At 44.4% G+C, this 26,246-nt stretch overlaps 2 protein-coding genes across 2 annotated transcripts in view; one reads left to right on the forward strand and one right to left on the reverse strand.

The window, feature by feature from the left end:
• The window catches only part of syn3 (synapsin III), a 57,879-nt gene that overhangs the window by 28,042 nt on the left and 3,591 nt on the right, over nucleotides 1–26,246 (forward strand). Inside the window, exons 7-13 of the mRNA XM_028954132.1 lie at nucleotides 15,438–15,500; nucleotides 16,450–16,592; nucleotides 17,676–17,750; nucleotides 18,099–18,201; nucleotides 25,511–25,642; nucleotides 25,728–25,770; nucleotides 25,858–26,017. Coding sequence (XP_028809965.1) covers nucleotides 15,438–15,500; nucleotides 16,450–16,592; nucleotides 17,676–17,750; nucleotides 18,099–18,201; nucleotides 25,511–25,642; nucleotides 25,728–25,770; nucleotides 25,858–26,017 — 719 coding nt within the window. The remainder of the gene's footprint in view (nucleotides 1–15,437; nucleotides 15,501–16,449; nucleotides 16,593–17,675; nucleotides 17,751–18,098; nucleotides 18,202–25,510; nucleotides 25,643–25,727; nucleotides 25,771–25,857; nucleotides 26,018–26,246) is intronic.
• Nucleotides 2–8,817, reverse strand: LOC114764462 (metalloproteinase inhibitor 3). Its single transcript, XM_028954133.1, has 5 exons — nucleotides 8,572–8,817; nucleotides 5,281–5,363; nucleotides 4,526–4,637; nucleotides 3,123–3,244; nucleotides 2–2,002 (listed from the first exon to the last, which is right to left on the reverse strand). Exons 1-5 carry the CDS (start codon nucleotides 8,699–8,701, stop codon nucleotides 1,805–1,807), a joined length of 645 nt encoding a protein of 214 aa, XP_028809966.1. The 5' UTR covers nucleotides 8,702–8,817; the 3' UTR covers nucleotides 2–1,804.

Here is a 26,246-nt window from a genome sequence, read left to right on the forward strand (position 1 = left end):
ATCTTCATTAAATCTTTATTATAAAAATAGAAAACACAGAAAATTAATTAAGTCAACATTTCTTTAAGGCCTACTAGAAAATGAATTTCATATGCCACTGTACATACACTTCCATCAGCATTTTCAATCCTTTCCCGTAAGTGTGCTCCACCCCATGTGACTGACTTGACCAGTAGGTGTTTTTGTATTGAGCAGATACATATCAGATGTGCACAATAACATGAGCCATAAAAAAGACTATGGGTGAATATGCAAAATATGAACTAACGGGAACATTTTAGTCTTCATCGGGAACAGTATATTGTTACTATATCTGTTGTGGATGTGTCCTCTACTGTGACCAGCAGTCTCCTAAAATGTGAGCTAATGAAGTAATATGACCCAGTTGAATCAAGTGAAATGTCTTTAAAAAAAGGAATGGACTGAAGATACTGTAAAAATGTCCCACACGGAGAATAACAACTTTCTGACATAGCTTAACACTTACACTAAGGAAAACAAGATGTACCATCACTTAATATATCAAAATATCATATATAATGTAAATCAGCAGTAGCCTAAATCCTTTAGGAGATCCCCATGATACTGAGGTTTCGTCTCATTTCCCCATCGTCAGGGCATTGTTTCTCATATAAATAAACAAAATCCGCACAACCGCCAATCCACTCTGGAGTCCACACACTAAACGGTAAATTCAGCGTAGCTCTGCTTTGTAAGCATGTCTGATCCTCGCTACGCAGACGAATCCTAATATAAACACCGCGCTCTGCTGGAGTTTCGGCAGGTCATAACATAAACAGGGCGAACGCAGTTCCTGCTCTGATCTGAGGACGCTGCCATCCGGCACCAACCAGTCAAAACATCGAACATTCTAGAGGGCTGGATAAAGAAGGCATTTTCTTTTCGCTTCTTCGTCCTAAGCCATCTCCCCTTTCCCTTCGTAATCAAACTGTCAGATCACTGCTTTCTTTCGTTTTAGAATCACAAAATGTGTGTATTCAGTTTCTAGATTCATAGCTTATGTCAGACACAGCAATAGAAAAGGCCAGAAAAAAATTTCATTCCATCAATGCCTTTGCAGCTAAAAAATATACATTCCCTATATTTGTGCTCTACAGTTCATTTTGTTCTCATTCTTATTCAGAGGGGAAAAGATGTTTGTCAGCTGGCTGCCACAATTACAATTATTTAGACAAACACACATTTTAATAGAATTGGTTATGCAATGAGTAATGAACTCTACAGCACAAGCAGTTAGGAATCTCTTAAATCATAAATAATTTACAGAATAAACTGGACATCTGTATACAGGTGTACATGTACATAACTTATAGAGCAACACAACTTTAAATAATTAAAGGTTTGACAGAAAATAAAATTTGGGATTGCGTAGCACTGATTTTTACCTTTTTTGTTGTCAGGGTTGTTATATTGGTGACTGCATCTGCCTGCGTCCCGCTGAATAGGGTAAACCGTTTACATAAATATGTTTATGGGCTTTCAGCATCACATGCTCAATACTGCCTCTGCTGATGGTGGTCTGAAGTGCGACAGCGGTACAGGCAGCCACATCATGTCCATTAGGGCTAAAGGTTGGTCTCGGGTTCACTAAATGTTCAGATCTGTGTGTGCTTGTTGAGCATATTGGCAGTAGTACAGTGTGGCAAACAGATAAGGTCTTCTGTACAGGCACTGCTTAGTTGGTGTGGCGTTCCGGGGCCCGAGTTAAGATACCATTCTACCATTCTAAAGGCATTTGGGGAAGGTAAAGAGGAGGCGGGATGGAATGGGTGGGCAGTCGTGTTCAGGGGTCAGTGGTGTTGCTGGTGGTTTTGTCTCGTGTGGTCATGCCACGGTACCAGCTGCAGTAGCCTTCCTTCTGCTCGATACAGGCGTAGTTCCGGGCTTGATAGCCAGGGTAGCCAAAGTGAGATAACAGGTCCGTCCACAAGCACTGGTTCTTCGAAGTCACAAAGCAGGGCAGTTGGAAACAGGGCTTAATCTACAAAATGAGAAGCAAAAATACAACTGAGACCGTAGTGCACCACCATTTTACTGTTGCTGGATTATGTTCAAATGTAATGTTGTGATATGGCATAGCTAAGGACATGCATAGCTAAGCAATGAATCACAGATGTGCCCAATATTACAGGTGTGTCACAACAAGTTAAACCAGGCCAGATGGAATTTAAAGAGATGCAGTGTCGATATCATGGCCTAAACTAAATAATCGCCCTACTAATGAAAGTGAAGTGATTGTCATTGTCGTTGTGAAACGCTGCAGCAGGGTTCCTCTTCAGAGCCTGTACATTTGTCTCCCAGTATAAAAAGTAAGCCAGAGGAGCGGGGTTATTAAATGATGTAAAGACCCTCAGTTGCTTCACGCTTCCCGTTCCAGGTGCTGTATGAAAGGATGGCACGTGAGTGACGACAGCACTGCCTTAGAAATGCAGCCTTTGTGATGTCAAAGCAGTTTTCAAATTTTCCACGCATGTGTGATTCGTAATTAATCTGAATTGACAAGAAATATTACACATCCAGCTGGAGATCAAACGACAAAGGTGCAATAATTAAAGAAATATCATCACGGTAATTGAATTTTTTTAGCATTTAGTACAGGTGGTTTTGAACTGTGTGAAGCCTGATAGAAAATTGGTAAAACTGGCATTTCTGTATCTGAATTTGATGGGAACTGCACTACAAAGCAGGACGATTCTCCCTCACAAGCAAACCAGGTGCATCTGCACCTCAGTGTTCGCAAAGAAATTCTACTTATAAAGATATTTCTCTCGTTTAAAACGACTGCAGCGCATCAATCAGGCTGGATGCACATTCAAGGTGCCGTCTTTAAATCATCCACATTCTCCCCGCGGTGAATCACTCACTCGCTAGCTCGCACTCGCCACCTGCAAGACATCATTTACCCCGGGAGTTGCCGTCAATCAAGTTTTAAGGCTGAAGCTAAAGTACGTTCAGGCACTCACATCCGCACACGCACACGCGGGGTTTCTGTTGAGCGTGTCGGGTAAGAAGATAGACGTGTAGTGTCTCTGCCCTAATCTCGAGGCCGCCAGCCCATACTCCTCACCGTGATCAGGGTGGACGGAGACCTGCTTACTCACCCTGCATCTGCAGCCCAGCTGATAGCGGTGGTTAATGCCCTTCTTCTGGCCAAGGGAGAGGCGGTCCCATCTCTCGTTGAAGCTGCACAGGCCAGTGTAGACTTTCCCGTTGTGGAAACTGCCTGGAAGGCGAGAGGAAAGGGCTCTGGTTATTTCACACCATGCGAGCGTTTACTGGAGTTTGTGGAAGTTCTCCTGCAGTGGTTCTCAAACCGCAGGACCAAACAAAATGAATAATTACTCATTTACATTTATAGCATTTATCAGACGTCCCTTATCCAAAGTGACTTACAATCAGTAGTTACAGGGACAGTCCCCCCCTGGAGACACTTAGGGTTAAGTGTCTTGCTCAGGGACACAATGGTAATAAGTGGGATTTGAACCTGGGTCCTCTGGTTCACAGGCGAGTGTGTTACCCAGTAGGCTACTAGCACCCCAATTACTGGACATCGCCAGACCTCCGTAGAGTAATTTGATTGTGATCAGGCAGATACTTTATGATGTCCTTCACATCATTGTCCTTCACAACATTCCAGGATGGGTCTGACAGCGTCTGGATTTTTTTTAGCTGAGGTGAAACAATACAGCAAATATCTTTGAAGCCTCCTTTTATGATCCTTTAAGATCCTTTCTCTGACTATTTTTAGATTTTAGGTGTTTGCGGCTTACCACCAATGTCAGGATCACAACTTCTGCAACAGGTGCGCAGTAATATCTTTGTGCTTTTGACTTTCATTTATATATTATATCACCGGCTCTTTCAGGATTATTTCAGCCACGCTGATTATTTTGGCGTTGCCGGCAGAAAGAGATAAGGTTATCGGAATGCATGTGTGTGAACACAGATTTCTACAAAGCTAATCGTGGCTGGGGACATGTGGTGATCAAAGCAAAATTGCTGATCCGATCTCACATGTTTAAAAAGCTTGTAAAGCGAGTTGCTCACACCCCGTGCCCTGAGACCGGTGCCAATTATAGAGCCGATGTGTGATGGCTGCATGAGCAGACCTCCCCAAACAGTGGCAAAACAAGCTCTTGTGTTGCCTGGCAATCATCTGAACGTTTGAATAGAGAGCGGTGCCCAACACTGTATGGGCAGTGTGCCTCCGAATGCAAGAGCCCTGCAACAAACAACATTTTCTAGGATTTTGGCCACACTTAGCTTGAACCGTTTGGTGGTACAAAAATTATGAACAGGAAAATTTGTGCCAGTGAAAGCAGCTGTCCATCATGGGCGCTGCATTGAAACCAAGGAAGTGTGGGCTGCCAGTATCAGTCAGTAGCGAACCAGGCCATTGTGGCATTGGTCTAGCTCCAGGGGGGCAGCCAATAAACATGACTAATACATTTTCCTTTGCGCTAATAGCTACAGGAATGGCATTCCATTCCATCTCACCACTTACCTGTGATCAAATACTGGTACTTGTTGATGTCGAAATAGACTCCACAGGAACTCTCTTGAGAGTCGGTGTAGATGTACTGGACGTGTTTGATTTTGTCAAATCCTTTGTACATCTGTTTAAGAAAAGAGAACACACACACACACACACACACACACACACAGGTTCATTAGCCTGGCCAAAGCTGAAACCAGTACTGCCAATTAGTAGACGAACACACATCAGAAATATAATAGCAATGTAAGAGTTCTTCAGAGGTTTCAGCCAGGGCTGTGGCTTTGGGAAATACCGCTAAATGAATTATTCTGTCTTCAGCACAAATACGACTACTTGTCTCATATTCATTCAAATATGTTGTTTAGCTGTAGTTACATGAAAATGTAAACCAGGCTTTTTTTTTCTTCCAGAATTTATTAAAGTCAATTGGCTCAGTCAACCTGATGAAAACACAAAACTGAGAAATCCCATCTCAGCATTTATAGCATTTTAAAGGGCAACTGTATTATCAATTGCCGTTTCCTTTCAAAACCTTCTAAAATAATTGAAGTTTATTGATGCCTTCACATTGAGAGAGAGTTCTGGAAGTGCGCACCATGTGGTGTGCATAACATTACATAAGGAGGAGAACAGAGGAAGCAGGGCTTCCCTTCATTAGACTGATCCTAAGAATAGATTTGCGACATACTCAATCTGTGACGGTGCCAGGATTCCATTCCACGTCTTATGGCCCCTAAGGTCTATTTGTGGAAACTGCTTACCTTCATTTGCTTGACTGTGTATCGCAGCGTACCAAAAGGCCCATCTTTGAGGAGCTTTTTGCCCACCACCTTTGCTCGAATCACTGTGAAATAAGCACACACACACTTTCTTTCAGTCTGTCGTCAGGTTTATGATCCCCAGATCACTGGGGCTCTACTCTACAAACACAGCCTCCAAATCTATATTAGGATTACGGTTCTGAGGTTACGTTCTGAGAACAATCAGGGTGTAATGTTCACTTCTTCATCTCCCCATCCAGCTCCATTAGCAGTGAAATATTAGGTAATTATTAGCATATTAGTTAAATGGTAGCGGATTTCCAAATGAGTAATTCATTAAAGGCATTTCTGCACAGATCACCAGGTCAGCTTGTCCACAGTATTATTTTTAGTACTTCATTTCCACAGGAATTTTGTTTTGGCTTTTACAGGAAACCGTAAAAAGCGACGTGTTTATTTTCAGCCACCTAGCCTGAGCAGGCCTTTTGTGAACCTGAGGTGTAAAGCCTCATTTGAGACACTGAATAGGCATTCCTGCCAGCGTCCCCAAAGATGATACACTTGTCACAGGCCACAGGAAGTGTGGTATGCACCTGCTCCCTCGTCAGCATGTACAAAAGGACAAGGGAGGTGTGGGTGACAGACAAAACTAACAGGAGGGGTGTTTGTTATCATTTCCCACTGGAATTTCCTTCCCTCATTTATACAAGGCCTGCGTTCCTGAGCTCGGACAAAAAAAGGCAAAAATGCCACATTCCCGTGGGCCTGGAGGGGCAGAAGATCCTAGCAGCACTTTCACCATCACTGTCTCACTCAAGCAGTCAGAAATGGGGAAGCCAGAATCACACAATTAAGAGAAAATAAATGGATGTAAGTTATTCTGCCCAGTGCACGGAGAGCATTAAGAATTTCTCGGAAAATAGGGCCACCGCGATGCCTCTGTCTCCGGCACAACTGCAATTACTTACGAAGGGCAGAACCCTCCATCTCACAATACAATGATTTACTTAATTTGGGTGGCCAGCGGACCTAGCAGGCTGTTCCACGAAGGTCAGATGTTGAGAGATTGCGGCGTCTGTCACTGGACCAGGCTCCCCGGACACTGTGAGTCAGAGCTTATGCCACTGAACAAGAACACAAGATGGACTGAGCGGCCTTTTGAATCGCTGCCAGCGTGGTGGAATGGTGGCCTCTAATTGGGTGGTGCCGATGTCATTGGTTCGTGGGAATGGGCGAAAAGCCACAGCTGTGTGTGAGACAGAGGATTTGTGTAATTCCCTCCTGTGACCTCTTGATCGCCAAATAGGGTTGGGCCCTGTAGCTCTGGCCCAGCGAGTCCAAGTGTTTACTCGTGACTACAGAGTTTCCTTTCAGTGCATCTCATGCCTCCTCCATTCCCCTGCTTCAAATCACGGAAATCACAAATGTTTATCTAACCCAGTACTGCAGTCCCGAGAGCTGCATATGATATCCACCTGATCAGCAGGAGACGATTCAAACAGCTAATGGGCGCCAGAGCTGGAATCTCTGCAAGCTAAATATAAGTGGCCTTGCACTCCACACCAGGAAAGCACATCATCCATAACTGCAAAGTGGTTTGGCCCTGATTCTGGAACCGTGGAACCGTGGAGGTTTGTAATGAAAATACACATCGCTGCTAATTTATCGGCGCGATTAAGAGGCGTCCTTTGAGTGTATTGGTCTTTATGAAGCCTGTAGGCTTTGTAGCGTGTGGGCATTTTGTAGGAAAAAGAGCTTGATATGGGTGGGCATTTGGAAAAATGGCACTAATCCATTCTCAACAAAAACTCCTCTGTAGGAGGATTGGCCTGAATTGAGATTTGCGATGTGACGTGTGCCCACAGAGTGTCTGCTTCGTTAAGCCAAACAGAATGTTAGCATGACCAAAGCTATAGCTATGTGCTCATGAACATACCACAGGATTAGACACTCGATACGCCTCGCCGATGGAGAGCGGACAGGAAAAACCTGCTGGGAATTTCACACCTTTTGACCTGCTGACCTATTTAAAGCACAGACCTCACATCATTAAGCTAGACTTGGGCAGAATGTGGCGACACAGTCTTATTAGTTTTCACGCAAAACAGCGCCAATGGCAACAAATTGCAAAATGATAATCCCCTGCCACAATCCGTTCAGCCAGGCTGAGCTGGTCTGCGTGCCTCTCTCCGACACACTCCGTCCGTACGGGTCAGTGTTTAGCATGCAAGACTAATCTGTCGCATGAAAGATCTTTAGTATACTTGACCCTCCTCTTTTTGGAGTGAATGGGCTTTTTCACGTTTTAGCTGAGCGGGTCAGTGCTCAAAAAGCAGCGCTGTTTGTATGCAGACGTGAGGCATACACGGTAATATGGCCATGAAATGGCTTTTCATCATTGGAAATGTGATGAGGAGAAATTGTACACCTTGTACCAAGTAGCAGTCCTTCTTGCACCATTTCTAGTCCTGGAAAAGTCAAATCAGCCAGCCAATGTCAAACAAACGCATTGTCAGGTAGAGTTGTTTGTATAATTCTTGCCATAATTCAATGAACAGCATGTTTTAAAAAGTGATTGGTCACTGTGTGCATTTAAGAATACAGTGAGCCCTTCATTAGAAGCAAACGTTTTTTTTTATAACTGGAGTCTTTCACTAGTAAAGGCTTTTGGTACAGCCCAGACAATTTCAAGACAGTACAGAAGAGGTTGACAAGTCCTGAGCATTTTTTCAGTTAATGCGGAAGAATTAAAATATAGGCACTATGTCAGCCTGTTGCCTCAAAGTAGTTTTGTGGGGTATCTTAGCATTCTAGTCACTGGCAATAGGAAGCCATCAGAGATTTACAGCCTTTGTGGCATGCATATATTCGTTTGTGTGCCACTTCAGAGCTGCTAAACGTTGTTTTTGTGTTTTTATACCATGACCATGCATCTGTTGTTTTACTCTAAGGTGAACACTTGTGTACTCCATTTCTTACACATTTCTGACGAAAATCAACCGACTATTGAAATTGGGCTCTTAGATAAAAAAAAACAAAAAGCAATGGAACATTTGTAATCTGTAACGCTGTAAATGCTGCGGCCAGGAAGTGATGCTGACCTCCAGGTTCGGTTCGCCCTGGGAAGCAGCCGCGTGTCCGCGCGCGCGCGCGCGCTGTGCCGTCGCCATGGCGACCCAGACGTTATGCGCATGACGTCACGCGACGAACGGACTCTCGAAACACCTCGTTGTATAAGAACACCCGCAAGACACTTAATGACATAGCGATATTAATCGTTCGCAGAGGTACCTATGTCCGCGTGGCAGTAGGCGTCCTGCGGGTGCAGCTGCAGGCACGAGCACGCCTCCGTGAACGCGCTCATCTGCAGGCTGCCCAGCACGAGCAGCGCGCTCACGAGCCGCTGGTGGGGAAACTTCATGTCCGGCTGTGTTGCAGGGTTGGAGCAAGAGTAGAGTAGAGTAGAGTAGAGTAGAGTAGGGTAGGTCCTTTCCCTGGCAAGACTGCTCTGTCACTGCCCCTCTGCCTCGGAGTCCCAAATTACATATAGTGCGCGAGAAGGTAAACCCCGCCCACTCCGCGAGTGATAAACGGCGCCTTGGCCAATCACAGCGCGACTGCAACTTTGAAATGACAAAGACATGACATAGTGGAATATGGGGATTATAATTCAGGGCCATTCGCTGTGATTTGGGGCTGCTGGAAAATGCGTAGTGAATGGATAGCAACATCGGGTCTGGTCCGCCAGTTTTCTCTCTCTCTCTCTCTCTCTCTCTCTCTCTCTCTCTCTCTCTATATATATATATATATATATATATACACACACACACACACACACACACATATGTGTGTGTGTGTGTGTATGTATGTATGCATGTCTTACATATCATTTATATTCACAATATATCAATATAGGGATATATACATAGGGATATACATGTACGTATATACCTATATTGATATATTGTGAATATAAATGATATGTAATATGAATGTATATATTTTAATTGTATGAATTATTTTACACATAAAGTGCTTACCACGACAAGTGAAAGAAACAAGAATGTGAAATGCATATCAAGGAATCATAGTGTATATAATGTTTTTTGTATCCAGTGTGATACACTTGTGTTTTTTAGCCAGTACACAGTGTTTTTATCCAATATTAAACATGTAGTATGTCCTTACAGGTCTTATGAGACTTGGTAAAGGGCTGTTGTCAAGACAACATGAATGATTTTGGTTATTAATAAAAATTATAAATTAAAAATAACAAAAATATTAATATGTTGGATGTGTGTTCTTTATTTTATTCTCTTTGTACAGGTATTATTGCAAATATATTTGTTATTTCTATCAAAACTAAGACAAACCCAAAGATGTAATGATGAAGAGACAGCTTTTGTGCTAGTTTTGACGTTTCAGCTTGACGTAAGTTCTAGGGGAAAAAAGTAGGCCACAAGAAAATAAAGAGTTTTTCATTTCAATGGAAGAGGTCACACTGATGGTTATTTTTGGCTGCTTTGCACTGTCCAGCCCCAGCCTAGCAGAGCATGGTATTGTATGCTGAAGGTGTTTGTAACGTGCATGGTTCCATAATGACATAAGGGAACTGGGAGGCTGACTCAGAGGAAATACAAACTGCTCAGACATACTGCTAAACAGATTAATACATCTAATTATCACACAGTTTAACAAAGCACTGGGGAAGATATAACTAATTTTATGATTATGATTTAAGATTCTCATTAACATTGGGACTATATAGTCACATAATAATATACCTTCCCATTACCATTCTCATTCGTTCATTATTTTGTAACATAAAACAACTGAATTAAATTTGCACTTTAGAATGCATTAGAGAATATTAATATAAAATACTGTTTTAGGTTCTGCAGTATCATCTATTTGTTTAAAGATGTTAAAACATATAATTCAAACTGTATATCTATGGCATGTAAGAATATTCCATGCAATGATTACCCAAAACCACAACCATTTCCCTTTAGTGTGTGGTCATAAAGGCCTCAAATCACTTAGTAGCCCTATATGCCAAAAACATACTCCGATATGATCGACTCTGTGAATTAGGGTGACTGCATGGAACATTTTCTCTCCAGTGAAGTTTATGGAAAGTTAGAAATTTGTTAACTAAACCTTCAGTTTTGTTAAAATTAGAAACATTCTGGAAGAGCAGTGAAAATGTAGTTAGTGTCTCTGCCATATGGCCAAGGCATGTTCTGTCTGTCATTTACCTGAAAACATCTGCTTCCCAGCTCTTTACACTTTTAAGGGTAAGTGTAGTTTTCCCGTACATGGACACCTTTCCTGGTAGCCCAAAAGGAAAGTGTGGGAGTTGAGACCTAGGGAGCAAGAAGTGAGGCGCGGAGACGAGGGTGGCCCATTCCCTTTCTGTGATTCATGCTGTTCAGAGGAAGTGAGGGGTCGTTGGGTTACTGACACCATGTGGGAGAAGTCATCCCACTTTAAGGATAGATTTAGGGATAAATTTAGCCATTACAGCTCCACAAAGGATGAAGTAACTCCTTCTTCTGTTTATCCAGGGGAAACAGTTCACAGTTTATCATGGGATGAATGGTCTAACATTGTCAGTTTAACATTGTCAGTGGCCATGCCATTCAGGGCTCTAGAGTGCGACCTTGTCACGGTTGCCGGTTCGACAGTCCACCCGGACATGGACGAGTCTGAGGCCGGCACCCACTATAAACATCCAGTGGCCACGTTGGACGTTACCCACTCTCCACCATGTAGCAGTTTGCCTTTACTACATTGCCTTTTTGCTGCCCGCTACCTTTTAAATGTGCCCCTGTTTTTCTCATGCTTGGATTCATCCCACCTGTCCCTTGATGCTGCTACCGCTCAGCCCATCCGTACTTCTGGCCTCGTTCACATGTGAACACACCAGCCACGGTAAAGACAGAACATTTACTCTCACCGTGTGTGTCCAAGCCAAACCCCGCTGCTGAACTCGAAAAAGTCTCCGCAAACTTGTGGTATTCGAAACCAATCAGAGATCGCGAAGGGTGGGGCCTGCCCTCTGATTGACCATGGTCAAGATATCCCGTTATATTTGAAATTGTGCATGCTGCAGTCAGACAGAGAGAGAGGCGAGTAGCCCGGACCCGTCAGATAGACACAGTGGACGTAGCCACGGATTAGAACTTCAGTCAGGCCTTAAAAGCTAGACCCGAGCCCGACAGGTACAGATTTCTAAAAGCCCAAACCGGACATTATTGTGGTGGCAGATGCCAGCCAACATGACTTTCATGGTCACAGTTTTTTCCCACATTGCCTCAGCATCCACTTTTGCACTAATCGAAATGCATCACCTGACCGCTCATTTACTGCGCCTAAGCCCAAGTAAAATGATAGAAATGAAACACTGCAAAAGCACAAAAAAGGCATTACATGCAGTGATAAATGTAGTGGCCAAGTGTCCCCTCTCCCCAGCAGCCTTTCAGCAGCAGGCAGCACAAACAGATCATCAGGCTGGTATGATAATCAAATACAAGCCCTTAAAACACTTGCATTTTATCTTGTTTTAATTTCAGCTCACTGAAGCACTTTAAGCACCAACACCTTATCACTATGTTACCTTTCTTATAGAATTGTACATCAAATAAAGAACTTTATGTTATTAAACTTTATTTTATGTAGAATTTTATGTAGATTGTTAGTTAATAATTTACAAGTCAACCTGTAAACCAACCAACTTTACAGTCCCATCATATCAGCCGAATATAATTTGGTGGTCTTACCTTTTTTTGGACTGTATTTCGCAGTGTTGCACAGACTGCTTTTCCCTCCAAATAGGACCATGCTGTACAGTCTAGACAAAATACAGGTGGACCATAGACAAGAAGAACATTGCCTGAGGTAATGAAGTTCCAGCTGTATTCATGCACATGGCTGGAAACATTTAGCAGGTTTTAGTTGAAAAGGCTCTCTCAAATATTATTATACAGACTTTATCTATTTTGAATTTGAAATTAAATGTTATTTTTGGTGCTTGTGTAACATTTAATTCCTGTGCCATTGATCATGAGAAACTGGCTACCTACCTCTCATTTAAGTAAACACTGACATTCTTAGAATTGTTATGGAATGAGGTCATGTGACCCTGGCTGTATAGTGACGTTACTGCCCTGACGCAAATTTCACACATGTACAGAGGCATGAACACACATGCAACTGAAATAAAGATTTATTCATAAACAACAAGCCAGCAGGGCATGGATAATTGTGTCATTTTAACACAATTAACACGCAATGTTACAGATATTGTCACAGCCCATCAACAGGATTTATGGTGGACCTCTCATTTTTAACAACTTCTCTAGATAGCACTGGTCTCCAGTCCCTTGTGTGCCGCAGGATCATGTAACTGGGCTGGGTGTGACTGTGTTAAATAACTGATCGTCCCCTGAGCAATATTCCTGAAATGTATATCTTTCATGAAATGCAATCTAGTCATTAACACTAAAACATTTAGGCCATCATAGTCTTTTGGAATGTTCTGCCTCAGAGCTGTTGATAGCAGGATACGGTCCTCAAGTGCTAAAGCTTCAAGAAGGGTGAACGTATGTTAAAATATCATCAAGTTTCATATCACCATTTTTTAAGCATTTGCACTTTGCATAAGCATTTTTTCATACGACTACAGATTGCTATGAAGCAGTCTGTGGTTTTATCACCTCAGCACAAATTACTTACAGGCAAACAATCACAGGTAGCCGTAACACTCCTCCTCCTCAGACAAACAACCAGCATGCTGTCTCTCGCACTCAGGAAATCTCCAGTCTGGAAACTTCCAGCCCTGTAAATAGGCTGTTTCCCTGACAGCTGTTTTCCTCATAGCCCTTTCTGGACAGATTGTAATGGATCCCAGACAAGCCCAGCGTCCAAGACAATAATTACCACAGGCCACCAGAACTCTGTAAAATTTTAGATGTTAGACAGAAAGGCAGTGAAGTACAGTTTTATGGGGACTGGTAGCACGAGCTTTTCATTAAATTTGTCAGACTAATTTGTCTGGCTTTTTCTAGTGTCTCAGCTGATGTCATACATGCATTTTGTAAAAAAAAAAAAACTTCCTTTTAATCCTGGAAATTATGTTTTTGGTCTGAAAAGTAGTGGTGTATTTGGTGTGTGTGTGTGTGTGTGTGTGTGTGTGTGTATTTGGTGCTAGTTGTGTTCACATTATCATTAACTATGTAGCTGTTGACCCTTGGTTTTCACAAGCATGACAGAGCAAATACTGCCAGGAGGAATGTCACTTAAATGTCACGTTGCACATGATCGTTTGTCATCTGTTCATTTCATTCTGATGGAAGACTTTGGCTAATGAATATCATTTAATTCACATAATTTGAAAAGTAGAAAATTCCAGCGGCACAATGAAATATTTGCCTTAGCCTTTTAAATTTAGAATGTCACATAAAGGTGTTTTCCAGTTTGCAGGTCTTGACTCATAGACTCCTTGGATAATCTGTTTGCACAATTTCCACTTTTTTTCTCTGACAAACAAAAGAGTTAAGACTTTTTTTAGAGTAAGGTAGTGTGCTACCAGGAGACAGGCCAGTACATCAGGAAAAGCGGAGAAGACTGTAGGAGGGCAAGAACCCAGCAGCAGGACCGCTACCTGCACCTTTGAGCAAGGAGGAATGGGAAGATCACTGCCAGAGCCCGGGAAAATGACCTCTAGCAGGCCACAAATGGGCATGTGAAAGCAGATGAAAGCAGTGAGCACATGTGACAGAGTCTGGAGATGCCGTGGAGATCGTTCTGCTGCTTGCAACATCCTCCAGCATGACCGGTTTGGCAGTAGGTCAGTAATGGGGTGTGGTGGCATTTCTTTGGGGGGACACACAGCCCTCCATGTGTTTGCCAGAGGTGGCCTGACTGCCATTAGGTACCAAGATGAGATCCTCAGCCCCAGAATTGGATCCTTGTGAGATCATATGCTAATCCGGATGGCCCTGGCTTCCTCCTTAATGCAAGATGATGCTAGACCTCATGTGGCTGGATCGTGTCAGCAGTTCCTGCAAGATGAAGGCATTGATGCTATGGACTGGCCCTCCCGTTCCCCAGACCTGAATCCAGTTGAGCACAACTGGGACATCCACCAATGCCACGTTGCACCACAGGCTGTCCAAGAGTCCTGGTCTGGGAGTAGATCCCTCAGGAGACCATCCGCCACCTCATCAGGAGCATGTCCATTCAGGCACACACACTACTGAGCTTCATTTTGACCTGTTTTAAGGACCTCCATGAGTTGATAAATTTGATTTCCATTGATAATTTTTGTGTGGTTTTGTCCTCAGCACAATCAACTATGTAAAGAACAAAGTATCTAGGATGTCTTATTTTTGTGTTCCCTTTATTTTTTTGAGCAGTGTATTTCTGTGGAAATGATAAGCAAGGTCATATCACATGACAATAATTTTCTTTCAGCTGTAGAAAATTCTTTCAGTTTACAAAACATGTAAATTAATTATTATATTTAATCTTTTCTCCTTTAGTCTTGAAGAAGAAAACTGAAACCACAAATCACATCATTCCAGAAAAATGAACAAAAAAGTTCAGATTGATTAGGATACCCAGACAATGGAGTGAAGTGATCAGAATGATGAATGTGTGCTGTCAGGAACAGTTGATGTCATCTGTTGATTGTCCCATTACATGGAAAATGAGAAATCCTACAGTGGTTGTCTGGAGTCTCGCTATGTTTGCCCAAGCCCACTCCTGTGGTTTATAGACTTTGATCTGTCTTAGCCATTGCAGCTCCAGAATGATTCTTTCATGCAATAAAAAAGCCAACATTCCGTCAGAAAATACCCCATGATTCAAACCTTGGTGTATTTAAATGATTCTCTGGTTTTCTGACATAGACAAATGTTTCCATGATAATATTCTGATGTGAAAAACAGTTATAAAAATGTCCTATTGGCCTGGGCTCATGACTCACGCTGTACTGTAAAATACTGTATATTTACATTGAGGAACCACCCAAAAATGATCTGAAGCACATTGACTTAACAATTAAACACTCTGAGGTAATACACACACCACTATGGGCTGGATGTGAGGAGTGGCCGCCTTGTGGTTCATGGTGTTTTTGGTATTTATTTCAGCTTCCCACACCAGCATTTCCTGTGGTAGTGAAGATGGGTCACGCCCATGCTGGCATGGGAAAGGTAAGGCCAAGTAGGATCAAGTCATAATGCATGTGTCTTTTGTTTTGTTGGTGTGTTTTGGTTTGTTTTGTTCAACTATTATAATATTATATATTATATCAGCATACTCTCATGCTCATAATATGGTGTCATGATATAGGCAAAACTGTCAAACTGCAAACAGCTGTACTGTTTCTCAGCCTTAAGTATGGTCCTAGGGCCCTAAAATCAAATTTGAACTGTTTCTCTTAAAGAACAGGGCAGGAAAATAATGTATTTAATTAGCTCATTAGCTGCACGAACACAGTCTCACACACATGCTGACGTACATTTGCATGTGTTTGAACAAATTCCCAAAGAGATCACAAGTAGCCTGACCAAAGCAGTCCTAGGGGGGCATAAATAGGGGGCAAAGCAGTCCTAGGGGGCATAAACAGGGACCTCCTGCATAGATGGAGGCTTTTCCTATACACCTATTCTGGCCTAAGTGTGACTGTGAATTGGAGGCAAGTACAGTTCATGTAGATCCCAATGAGAACTAATCCTATATTTTCATTTTGTTAGTCTATGAATTGAAAACTTGAATTTATGCTTTCTTTATGGAGCTGCCAAATTATATTCCGGTTGTTTGTTTTGCATAGATAGTATTATATTCCTGTTTTGTTTATTTAATATATTACCAATTATAGGTGCAATAAATAGAATTAAAGGAAGCTGACATATTTCTATATTTCTATCTAGGTAGAAGTTTCACAGCTGGAAATGACAAGATGCACATTACATTTGCAACCATTACCTTTCACTATTTATCATCATTATACCTTCCTACGGTCCACTATATATATATACACCTGTCATGCACTGTGTTGTCACTTGAATGAATGTTTTAATTCATCACTGCACCAAACATTTAGTGTTAACCCACTGACAGCTGCGTTTTAATATTGTTGTTGTCTGTACCCCCTGGCAGATCAAAGTGGAGAACCGTAATGACTTCCAGGACATCACCAGTGTAGTTGCCCTGGCCAAAACCTATGCGACGTCTGAGCCATTTGTTGACTCAAAGTATGACATTAGGATCCAGAAGATTGGAAACAATTACAAGGCGTACATGTGAGCCAAATACCTTCCTCCCTCACTCACTGACAATCCAAAATCTCTTTATCCACATCATGGTTGTGGGTGTCAGATCCCATCCTGGGCCACAAACCCACCACATGGTACACGTAATTCACTCACACACTCGAACCTACAGCCAACTTAGGATCTCCAACTTTGCATGGAGGACCCAGATTCGAACCCCCAACCTTGGAAGACCACTGTGTTATCCTTCTTAGGCTCTATGGACCCAAGGTCCATACCAATATGCTGTTCAGTGGCATTGTTTTTAATAAATGTACAGTTGGAAGGATATTGATGGTTTGAATTAAACACAAACTGTCAGTTGAGTAGCATTTTCCCATTAAGCCTGAATACCCGGATGTCAGCATGGGATTGTGGGTAAGTCTCGCCACACCTATTTACTGGAGCCAGATTTCTTTTGCAGTGTGCAGATTCCTTTGCCATTCTCCCAGCACCATGCCTGCCCATGGCATCCACCCTAACTGCAGCTCAGTGCCCAGTGTGGCCTCTGCTATGGTTGGACACAATGCCAGTAGCTTTCAGTGGTGCTGCTTTGGCCAGAAAGACATACATTACCAAAGGGTGTGTGATTCGTCTCTGGACCAGTGATCTGAAAAACTTTTTTTAGCTGCTTGTACAGTTTGAATAAAAAGAATGAAGAAGAAGGCAAGCATGTGTGTTAACATAAAAATCCATTTCCCAACCCCAAAAAAATCATTATCCAGCCCAACCCTTCCTAAGCCTCTCTTGCATACAAAAGCACCAGTCACTTTGAAGTTGTTTTTTCCCCCCAAAACACCCATGAGCATGGGATGACTAAATGGTTGAATGACTGCCTTATCTGCAGTCCTCTTCCTCGTCTGTTTCCTTAGCACTAGAAATATGAAAAGCCTCAAATCCACCAATGGGCGTACATGGACGTGCATGCAGGCGCTGTAATCATCCGCCCCTGTTGAAAGATGTGTGCTGTTCAGAGACGTAAAAACAAAAGGCTGAGTGTGACTAATGCTTCGTCTATTGCCTGTGTGGTTATCTGCATCTGTGCAGTGAAAATTCTTTGTTTCTTGTGTTTAGGAGAACATCCATTTCAGGAAACTGGAAGGCCAACACAGGCTCTGCCATGCTGGAACAGATTGCCATGACAGACAGGTGGGATGTCTTTGCTTTCGTCATTAAAAGGCTTTAAAATGGAACCCATGTTTTTATGTACACTGCCAAAACCTAAGTTTATATTTGTTTGGCCCACCTTTAACTTTTATTAGAGCATGAATTCACTGTGTTTCAATTCATTCCAGTCCAGAGTTTTATTCACGTTGAACTGAGATTTTGTGCTGGGGATGTTTAATATCTATCGTTTTTTGCTGAGATTATGGTTCTACATCATCCTTCGAGGTTTTAATAATGTGTTAATAATGAGTGCTGGATAACTGGCCAATGAATGCTGTTTCATTGTTTTTTTATATATTATATATTATCTCTCTCTCTGTCTGTCTCTAGATATCGACTCTGGGTAGATTCTTGTGCAGAGATGTTTGGAGGGCTGGACATATGCGCGGTGAAGGCTGTTCATGGAAAAGATGGCTATGACTACATTATAGAGGTACAATCCATATGTGGCATTTCTTGATTGGACTGCTTAATACACAAAATCTGAATCAAATGTGGAGAATGCCTTGTGTGTGGGAATGGCTGTTGGTTGGACATTTGTAAGGAACTCACTACTAATTATGATCAATGTGATGCCTGAACTCCTGATTATTTCAGGTATCATAAATAAATAAACTTTTTTTTTCTATATTTATGTTCTATGATTGCCCATGGAAATATATAGGAAAAAAACAACTTTCAAAATACCCTAAATGTAACAAGTCTACTTTACCGACAGAATCTGCTTCAGAGCTGTCCAGTTCATCTTCCTATGCAGTTCATCAGAGGTCACGGGACAAACCTGCAGCTGTAACAGCGCATGACAATCAAATGGAATCACATTCATTATAGAAATATGCTTTTCAGTGCTTACACTTAAAGATTATTGGACATGTTCACTTTAGCAAGTTATCCTGTCTGTTCTGCAAATAACTGTGACAATTTTTTTTGCTCTAAGGACACCAAAATGCCTTTCGAGCCCTGTAGAGAGTGCATTCATGGCCTGGTGGTGTGCCATACACTTGTCAGGAGACTCATCTGTTTTGGAGGGTGGAAGATAGCATTCACTCTGTGTTTCCTGTTGCTCAAGTGAGCTCATGTCCTGAACAGGCTTTAGATGACTCTCAGTTCCCTTCTTAGTAAACCCTGTGCTGGAGATATGACATTTGCCCCACCTTGTGCTCTAGCTCGGCTAAGAATGATGAAGTCAGAAGTCCAGACAGGGCCTCACAGAAGCTCGTTCTTGTTTGTTCTAGGCTCTGTGGATCTGTTGTTTCCATCAGCTACATCTGGCTCAAGCCTTCTGGAGCCTTTGTGGACCTCTTATGTTCGCTGTGTTTGTGTGCAAATGTGGAAATTCTCTCGTAACTGCCCTTCTTTGTCTGTTCACGAAAGGAAAGTTCAGGAGATTTATATCTGCATCTACGCTTAATGAGCCTGTAAAATCCCTCCCCACCAACCACAATTTGGGGAAAATAGCCACCATGCTGGCTGACTGTTGTCAGGATTGCCTGCAGCTGGCCTCCACACCTGACTTTAATCCTGACGCCCCATAAATGCCGGAAGTTTCCGCCCGTTCGGGGTCGCTGGCATTTTCGTGAACTCTATGCACGAACTTGACCTGGTTTAGTTTTATGTGTTTTGAGTTCTGGCAATCGCCACACGCCTACGGGTTTGTTTATGTTCTTTATTTAAGTTTAAATCGTTTTCGGCCACCGCGCCAGTCTTTATTTGTATTTCTTTGTTTGTTTAATAATAAAAACCCCTTCCCAGTATGTCAGACCTCTGCGCTTCCTTCCCCCGTAAGTCCGTAGTCGAGACAGAATGCCAGCGACCCACCCAAAAGCGCAGAGGTAAAAAACAGAGGAGAAGAAACGCCGCGAAGGACGCAGCCCGGCGCGGCGAACGCGGACGCCAGGGGAGAGACGCGCCGCCCGTTCTGGTGGAGCGTTTTCTCCCTGAGAAGCCGTGGTACGCGGCGCCGCGTGATGACGTCACCCGCGGGAAACTCCGCGAAACCCGGAAGCGACAACGTCGGCGGGTGAGTGGGCGGAGCGAGGACGTTGGCGTCGGCAGCAGCGAGGAAGTGACGTGGGCAGCGAGCGCAGAAGATGCGACCCCCACGATCTTCGGCATGTCGAGCCAAGAACTCTGCGCTCTGCTGGCAAGGCTCCCCGTGGACTGGGACGACACGGACGACGACGAGAGCACGGGAGACGAGAGTTGGGCTCCGCCCATCGCACCAGTCTGCAATCGTCGCAAGGTCCGTGGGGACCCACGTCACTTCCAGGGGGGTGAGAAGCGGCAACGGCGGCGTTCGTCCAGCGAGGAGGTGGGCAGGCTCCAGCCCGAATGGCCAGAGTTCTGTCCCTGGGAGTTGATCGCACCCTGGGTCCAGGATGTCCGCAGGGTGGACGACCCTCGGAGTCACAGGTGGGAGGACACGGATGACGAAAGCGACAATGACGTGGATTTTCGTTGGGCAGTCGGGGCCGGGATGGCTCCACCCAGCGCGCGCGTCCGAGATTGTCGCGACATCCGTGAAGATCCACGTGACTTCCGAGGGTATGAGGTCGACACGGACCAACACGAGGATGACGCCGATTGGGCAGTCGGTGCCGGGATGGCTCCGCCCATCGTGCCCGTCCATGATCGTTGCGAGGTCCGTAGAAACCCACGTCAGTCCCAGAGGTGCGACAACAGTGAGGAGGAGGACAGCGATGCGGGGGTAAGCTGGTGGAACAGGGCAACAGGAGGTCGCCAGCCAGCAACTGCACTGCCGGAACTGCCTCACAGGGAAGATGCCCTCCCAGCTCCAGTCGCCGACCCGCCTTCCCTCTGCTCGGACGTTCCCCAGCTGAACGGCAGCGCATCACCAGCGCCCCCGCATGCTGGAGAAGACGTCCACCACCCCCCACGCCACACGCCCACCACCATCTCCAGCGACGTGCCCAGCCCCGTGTGGGACAGCCAAATGGTCCCAGGACCCTTCAGTGGGGCAGCAGACACTGATAAGACCACCACCATCCTCGCGTGTCTGCTTGGGTCAGCATGGGGCTGGAGCACAGCCCTCTGGCAGCAGGGAGAGACCGACAGGAGTTTTCGGGACTTCCAACAGAGACTGAGGGCGGAGTTTGATCGGCCTGAGCCAGGGATCGAACTCTGCCCCTCCACCACATCCAGTGCCAGTCAGGATCCGGGGCAAGAAGACCAAGCACTGGCGGGCGACGAAAAGGTCGCACCTCCTGACATCCTGGCTGTGCCCCCTGAGGAGGTCCCGGAGAGCCCAGAGAGGGAGCCAGACGACCCTCTCTTCTGTCTGTCTCTGTCTGTGTGTGTGTGTGCGTGGTTTATGTGTCCGTATGTCGCCCCCACTTCCCCTCTTTGTGTCCACCAGATGGCGACCCAGCCGCAGAGCCGAACCCTAGGGAGGAGGTTCCTGACCCGAATGTGCTGGTCCAAGGCGAGGTGGACAAGCCCCAAGGTACCCCTAAGTCCAGCCGGGGGGGGTGCTCCCCCAAAGAATTTTTTGGGGGGGTGCAGTTCGGGTTGGGGACTCCTCCTGAGGGGAGGGGAGGTGGGGAAGCGATGGAGCTGGGTCCTCCGGTAGCCAGTGAGGAGGGCGGGCCAGGCATGGGCCTGCGTCTGCCTCCAGAGGGGTGGAGCGCCATAGAGCCCCCGGGTAGGCAAGAGGACCCAGCTGGGACAGGCAGGAAGAGGGCCTGCTTGTCCCAACGGACGCAGAAGGGGCTAGCCGGATGGTCTGGCAATGCCCCCCCCTTGGCCGGGCAGCGAGAGGGGCTGCATAGTCCCAGAAGGCACCAGCCTGGGGTGCCTGGAACAGTCGCCGGAGGCTCTGGGACAATCTCCCTGCGCGGTGCAGGGGGTGACACAAGATGTGTCAGAGGGGACATGTGGAGACAGGGCCCACACGTACCCAGATGGATCGGCCCTGATTATTGTGTGCAGGTACGGGAGTCCGGGGCCGTCATGCGGGACCACGCCGGGGAGCCAGGCCGAGGGTCCGGGGCCGCCATGCGGGACCACGCCGGGGAGCCAGGCCGAGGGTCCGGGGCCGCCAAGCGGGACCACGCCGGAGAGCCAGGCCGAGGGTCCGGGGCCGCCAAGCGGGACCACGCCGGGGAGCCAGGCCGAGGGTCCGGGGCCGCCAAGCGGGACCACGCCGGGGAGCCAGGCCGAGGGTCCGGGGCCGCCAAGCGGGACCACGCCGGGGAGCCAGGCCGAGGGACCGGGGCCGCCACGCCTGACCACGCCGGGGAGCCAGCCCGAGGGACCGGGGCCGCCACGCCTGACCACGCCGGGGAGCCAGCCAGAGGGACCGGGTCCTCCAAGGGGAGGATACAGCAGGGCAGGAGCCCTGTGGTTGCCGCCGTCCGCCCCGCCGCCTCCACTGATGGTACTGTTGGGGCTCCGAGGACGTAGCCCTTGGAGGGGGGGGCTCTGTCAGGATTGCCTGCAGCTGGCCTCCACACCTGACTTTAATCCTGACGCCCCATAAATGCTGGAAGTTTCCGCCCGTTCGGGGTCGCTGGCATTTTCGTGGACTCTCTGCACGAACTTGACCTGGTTTAGTTTTATGTGTTTTGAGTTCTGGCAATCGCCACACGCCTACGGGTTTGTTTATGTTCTTTATTTAAGTTTAAATCGTTTTCGGCCACCGCGCCAGTCTTTATTTGTATTTCTTTGTTTGTTTAATAATAAAAACCCCTTCCCAGTATGTCAGACCTCTGCGCTTCCTTCCCCCGTAAGTCCGTAGTCGTGACAACTGTGTAACACATACATACATTTATTGGACAAATACCTCTATTACTGCAAGTATTACCTACTACTTATATTCTGACATGCTTTGATCAGGGCAGATGAACATTTATGTGAAGGAAGCAACATTCAGATTTTAAAGACATGAAAGCACTAATGCGTTCTGTCCTGGGCAAATCAAGAAACTGCATCAGAACCATTTTTGAGATTTGCCATCTTAACTACCAGAAATGTCTGAATAGCAACCATTTTCATTTATTCCTGTGACAGTGTTGTTATCAGTATTGGATGAAAGGGACTAGTAAGCTTTTTGGTCAGCAGCCAGTGTGAATGCCAAGCCAATCCAAATTTTTACAAATTTCTTGCTTTCTTTGTTTTATTATTTCTTTTGTATAGACACAGCAGTCCTTACGGTACATAAACTCTTTTCTTTGTTGACCACTAGCCAGTCATGAGGTCATTTTGTAAGTCATTTTGTCCTAAACAACATATTTGTCTAACTTGGACCTTCTCCCCTGCCTCCTTTACTTTCCTGTAACTGGCCTTCTCACCACCGCCACATTTTGGCTTTTCATCCTAAACATCACTTTGTTCAGGCAGGTAGAGGGCAGCACATAAACAACACCAAGCATGTTAAATTAAATGAATGTATGATACCTCATGGTATAGTGTTCGGATGTATGGATAATACTAGCAGGACAAATAACTGAAACATCTTTACCAGCCAATCTGGCTGCTAAGACTTCATTTATTTATGTCAAAAGGAATTTTAACCCACATTTGGTGGTTGGTGGGTTTTAATTCAATGGTAGTTGACTAATGAGAGTCACTCTTACAAAAACTAATGGTAATTACTGGTAGCCTGAGATTCTTACAAGCTTACTGGAATGTAGAATGGGTTGCTTGGTTGGTGTGCATTATTGAGAGTCTGGAAAAGGAGGAGTGGAAAGGGGTAGATATATCTACCCCATGTACCCTTACAAACTGCAAAACCTTTTTTCAGTCCCAGAGTCAGGCTCAGGTGCTTGTCTGTATTTCCTGCTGAAGCATACATCAGATCATCATCAAATGCTGTCAGGCTGTACACAAGATTAGACAAAATGCTTTTGGACCGCTTATTTGAACGCATTTACAACCTCAATGCATATGTTTCTTGGTTATATTTCAGAGGCATTGGTACGATTACATACCAAGAGAGAACTTTTGTCCTCTTGTTAAACAGCCTCAGCACTCATTTTGAGGTGTCAGTAGAATTCCAGTTATGTTTGGACACTCTGTTGAGCATTGGGAGACCAGCAGTGATCAGATTCAAAGAGACATATGTCTCATGAAAGACACAAACAGTTAGTTGATTTGAGAAGTTTCACCCAAATCTATGCCCAAAATATTTTTTTTATCCACTCATTCACATATACTGTTGATCAATAAACTACACCAGAGAACATTTAAAGAGTACAGTTATGCTGGCTTGACTATGATTTTGCACAGTTTTGAATTGTACTATTTGGGTATATTGGCAGATAAATAAAAATTGGGCTAAGTTGAGATCAGTTCAAAATCAACCAATTTAAAACTAATCCCAAGAATGCAGTAAATTCTACTGCACACATTCCTGAAAATTAGTCTACAGGTGAGAATGAATGTTTGCATATTGTCTCAATTTTTAAATGTCACTGCATCCATCTGACTTTTGTGTAAGCTTCAAAATCTACGCTGGAAAACACAAAACTGTTTTTGTGTATCTCTCTCGGCTTCAGGGATGCAAAGGCTGCCGTGATGCACCTAGTCAGACAAGCCGTGTCTAGATTCAGACTGGTGATTCCAGCCGTCTGACGCAACTCATTGTCACCGAGAGCCCCCAGGATTTCTCATTCCTTAGTTGCACCGTATAGTCAACAGTTCTAGTATCTGCAGTGCAACCTGTAACATGAACATTTTTGTTAAATCAAAAAGCTTGATATTATCCTCTTCTTTATGTTCTTGTGGTGAATCAGGATCCGCTCAGTCCCTGTTTTTATGAACTTTGCATAAACATTTTTCCAGGGTTATAACTGGTTATTAATTAATAGGTGATGACGTGTTCAATGAAGAACATGGTGTCCAATTACATAAACCTTGTCATAAATTAGATGGCTTTAGGCATTCATACAAAAAAATATTGAGGGATACTTTCAAGCTTGGTGAGCAACCGCACATTTCTGTAGCTGGCATTCGTGGCTGACAAGTCAAAGTCTCCTGCTGTAATGGTTAACAGGCTCTGCCATCAAACTCTCCTTGCTGGGGAGTTTCCCCCATCATTCCACTCAGCTGTCATTCAGAGATCACTGTACATAATTTCTCTTTGTACACTACCTTTATTTGAAGTGACTTATGTTAAGTAATATCGTATCAAGTACATCTTTTTGGAAAAAATCACAAGACAAGAACAAGAAATGACTGGCTACGTTGATGTACAGATGTGACAGATGTAATAAATAGCTTATTATGAGTGTACTGCATTAGCCATTTTAGTCAAACTAAGCATTTCCAAATCATTTGTTTCTGAAATATTATTATTTCTGTCCAATTGCAATGCATTCTGTATTCCATTCATTTACTTTGGTGCTCATAATGCATCACGAAAGGATACGTTTCAACATTTTTACAGAAAATGCTGCCACCTAGTGGTAAGAGGAAGTGAAGAGGTTATTTGGAGTAAGGTTATGGATCTACACCCAGTTCCCACCCCTACCAAGACCTTTTATTCCAACTCTTGTTTGTAATCATCATTAACAATCATTAACAAACCAGTCAAAATGGAAGAAGTGGCAAGTCTCAAATCACTGAATATGAGGATGTCTGATTGGAGTCCTCCATCCCGAGATTTAAGAATCACTGGGTATATTATTAAATCCAATGCTCTAAACGTGCATCACAATCTTAATTAACATCTCAGATGTTCTTATAATACCTCTCATGTCTAATTTGATATCCTCTGCATGTAGGTTATGGACAGCTCTATGCCTCTGATTGGAGAACACATTGAGGAGGACAAACAGTTAATAACTGATCTAGTTGTGAATAAAATGACTTCAGCATTGCTTGGAGTCTCCTCACCTCCACCAGCTTCCTCTAAGGTATTTTATATCCCTAATAGGGTTTATATTACTTTAAATGAATAGTAAACACGGCATTTAGTGATGCTTATATTTTTCTCCATAGCCTCAGCCTGGTCTGCAAACCACCCAGCCAAGACGTACTCAAGGTGGGTTTATCATCACTTTTTCTTACGAAGTTCAGTCCACAAAGCTGAAAACCAGGTCTTTAAATTTGTTTCATGTGCACTTTTCAGGAGGACCACGTTCAGCATCCGGTTCACCCTCTCAGTCTGCCCATGGTTCCCCACAGAGGGCCCGCTCAGCCACCACCTCTCCCAGCCAGGCCTTCCAGCCTGGCCCAATCCCAGCCTCTGGATCTGGGGGAGGTTCACAGAAACAGCCTATACACCTGAAGTAAGTACAGGCTACTGTGAAAACCTCAAAAACAAACCTCAAACCGAGTTTTTCAGTTTGTATAAATCCTAGATTTAAGGACAACACACAAAAAGGATTATTATTATCAAATATTACTAATCAGTGGCATGGGCCAAAACCTGAAGATGCTCAGAAACATGGGTCCAGTCATGCAAATCTAAAATAATCCATATTATTTTATATGGATTATCAATCAATCCATATCAAT

This window comes from Denticeps clupeoides, chromosome 15 (genome assembly GCF_900700375.1).
Source record: "Denticeps clupeoides chromosome 15, fDenClu1.1, whole genome shotgun sequence".
In the NCBI taxonomy this organism is placed as follows: domain Eukaryota; kingdom Metazoa; phylum Chordata; class Actinopteri; order Clupeiformes; family Denticipitidae; genus Denticeps; species Denticeps clupeoides.

Excerpts from the sequence above, each read along its gene's own strand:
- LOC114764462 (XM_028954133.1), bottom strand. The coding sequence starts at position 8,701 with ATGAAGTTTCCCCACCAGCGGCTCGTGAGCGCGCTGCTCGTGCTGGGC. Across the intron at positions 3,245-4,525 it reads GTACCAGTATTTGATCACAG|GCAGTTTCCACAACGGGAAA; the intron begins GTAAGTGGTGAG and ends CTCGCCTTCCAG. Across the intron at positions 2,003-3,122 it reads AGCTGGGCTGCAGATGCAGG|ATTAAGCCCTGTTTCCAACT; the intron begins GTGAGTAAGCAG and ends CTCATTTTGTAG.